At 41.3% G+C, this 2,599-nt stretch overlaps 1 protein-coding gene across 1 annotated transcript; it reads right to left on the minus strand.

Annotated features, from left to right (window-relative positions):
- Positions 1–853: 853 nt before the first annotated feature.
- LOC106358799 lies at positions 854–1,971 on the minus strand. The gene is made up of 2 exons (XM_013798600.1): positions 1,597–1,971; positions 854–1,384 (listed from the first exon to the last, which is right to left on the minus strand). The coding sequence occupies exons 1-2, from the start codon at positions 1,969–1,971 to the stop codon at positions 854–856; spliced, it is 906 nt and encodes a 301-aa protein (XP_013654054.1).
- Between the last annotated feature and the right edge of the window lie 628 nt (positions 1,972–2,599).

Here is a 2,599-nt window from a genome sequence, read left to right on the forward strand (position 1 = left end):
ACTTCTAAAGCAGATTTCATCATATTTTTCTTAGGTCTTCCTGGTTGTTGACGAATATACAGGGGCAAGCACTGTTGATCTGCCACGATTTCTAGAATAGGTTGCGCTTCGTCAGCCGGCATGATAGATTCAGCGTATGCGCTCACCAAATATTCACTGTTATAGTACGGACTGCACAGGGATATACGACAAACATTGTTGTACTCCGCAGCTGCGATTGCATGTACACATGGTAATTTCTCGTGTTCGAAACGCCGACATGTGCACTTTTGCTCTACCAAATTAACAACATTCAAAGACTCGCTAGAAGATCCATATTTAACTTCAGTGTGATGATCATCAATCCTTTGGACCGTCAATTCTCTGGCGGCAGTTACACGACCCTATTAATAAATATGAAACGACTGAGTTATTACATATTACGGCTGATTTAAGAATTATAATGGCTGTCTTATGAATTTTATGAAACGGCTGACTTAAGAATTTTATGAAACATTGTCGTATTTTTACTGTTACGACTGACTTACATGTAGTAGTTTCTCGACACCACGCGTAAGCGTTGTTGGCTGCGATCTGGCATCCTCTCTCCGTTCATCATAACCCGTATCGATTCTAATATTCGAACAATGTTTAGACCTCTTGCATGCGACAATGCTCTGTTCATTGATTCCGCTATGTTTGTAGTCATCAAATTGTACCTCTCGCCCGAGAAATGAACACACGTCCACAGGCGGACATCAGCTTTTTGGAGGTAGCTGTGGAGTGCAGGATGAATCGCTTCAATCTCCTCGAAAATCGCAGTAAAGTCAGACATCCTAAAACATCTTGCCCCTTTCTTCACCAGACGGAATGCTTATTTTCCTTTGTACCGTCCCAATATGTTCTTATATAAATGGTAGGTGCATATTCCCCGAGTAGCCAACGGATACATATTTCTAATTGATTTCCCTATCGAGTTATGCATGTCCGAGATTATCGCAAGACCCTCGTCGTCAGGAATCAGAAGTTTTAGTTGCGTAAAAAACCAATGCCACGAATCATCATTTTCTCTGTCAACCACTGCGAAGGCTATTGGAAAAATCTGGAAGTTACCGTCCTGAGTTAGTGCTGTGAGTAGCGTCCCTTTGTATTTACCATTGAGAAACGTACCGTCAACTACAACAACTTTGCGCATGAAAGGATACCCATTAACGCTCGCACCAAAGGCAAGAAACACATACATGAATCTTCCAAGCTCATCGATTTGAAGACGCGTCACTGTACTCGGATTTGCCCTTCTTATCATGTATAAGTAAGAAGGCAAGCTTTCAAACCCACACTCAGGTGTTCCCTCATCGATTTCCCTTGCAAATTTCAACGTCCGGTATGATTTCCAATAATCCATCTGTTCACATGAAAAAACGATCCTCATTACACAGCCACATCAAATAATTAAGACAGCCATAACGTACTGAATAACTCAACCCTATTTTACAATAACTCGGCCGCATCTAAATATATAGTAACCTAGCCGAATTGTATGATTATGTCAGCCTATACATTTGACATTACTCAGCCGTGACGTTAAAAATAACTTAGCCACAACAAAGTATTTACCTTTATACCAAACTGCTTAGTGATAGCTATTCCGACGCTCGTAGGGTGAACGGCCGGACCAACGTCGCCGAAGTTCTTGTACAACATACCTAAAATATCTGGTGTTGCTTGTCGAGATCGATTAGAACGCTCTGTGCAGGAACATGTATGCTTCGAATCGTAAATACGAACAAAAAACGCCTTGGATTCTCCTGGGGTAGAAGCACGAACTCTCCAGAGACATCCATCAACCCAACACTTAACAACGTATGATGTCGGAGTTGATGTTTCTACATCAAAATCAAATTTATACCTCACTGTAAGAAGTTTCAGTCGTCTATCTAAATCGTCTTTACTATCGTAACGTTGACCTACCGCAATGTCTATCGACGACATCTCCAAACTTAGAACCTACAGATTCCCTTTAGATCCGCTCATCAAGAAGTTCTGATATCTCTTCTTGGGAGGTAGCGTTGGTGAATCTTCGTCATCTGTAGGAGACTCACCATATGAGCTGAAGTTATCATCTTCAGATGACGCACCGTCTGAATCGTCGAACATATCAAATCGGCTTTCAAATTCGTCATCTTCTTCGTTTTCTTCGCCTATTTCATCTTCTCCGACTACATCATGTTGTTCTCCTTCGACATTACTAGAGCAGTCATTCTCATTGTCCTCTTGTTCCTTTTCCAAACTGCAACCATCGTAACTCCCACTGTAATTTTTGTTTCTGGACTCAACTACTGAAGCTTCTGCTTCTGCTTCTGAGCTAAAGCTCAAAAATGTTTTACTCTTCTCGCTTGCTATGTTCTCCGTAATCTCCACACAAAGACGTAGTTGTTCGATTTTCTTCAGGCTTAGAAAACCTTGCAATTGCCGAGTATTGGACACTTAAACTGGTGGAGTGTCGTGCGCCATCGTTTTCAATGCTTTATTCGAGAACATGTAGCTAAGCTGAATATGATCCTTCAAATCATTCAATCCGTAATCTTCGAGAACAGACTTTTTGAAATCTTCATGTGTT

This window comes from Brassica napus, chromosome A1 (assembly GCF_020379485.1).
Source record: "Brassica napus cultivar Da-Ae chromosome A1, Da-Ae, whole genome shotgun sequence".
NCBI lineage: Eukaryota > Viridiplantae > Streptophyta > Magnoliopsida > Brassicales > Brassicaceae > Brassica > Brassica napus.

Coding starts and splice junctions, on each gene's coding strand:
- LOC106358799 (XM_013798600.1), bottom strand. CDS start 1,971: ATGTCGTCGATAGACATTGCGGTAGGTCAACGTTACGATAGTAAAGAC. Junction 1,385..1,596: donor CTAAGCAGTTTGGTATAAAG/GTAAATACTTTG, acceptor TCATGTGAACAG/ATGGATTATTGGAAATCATA.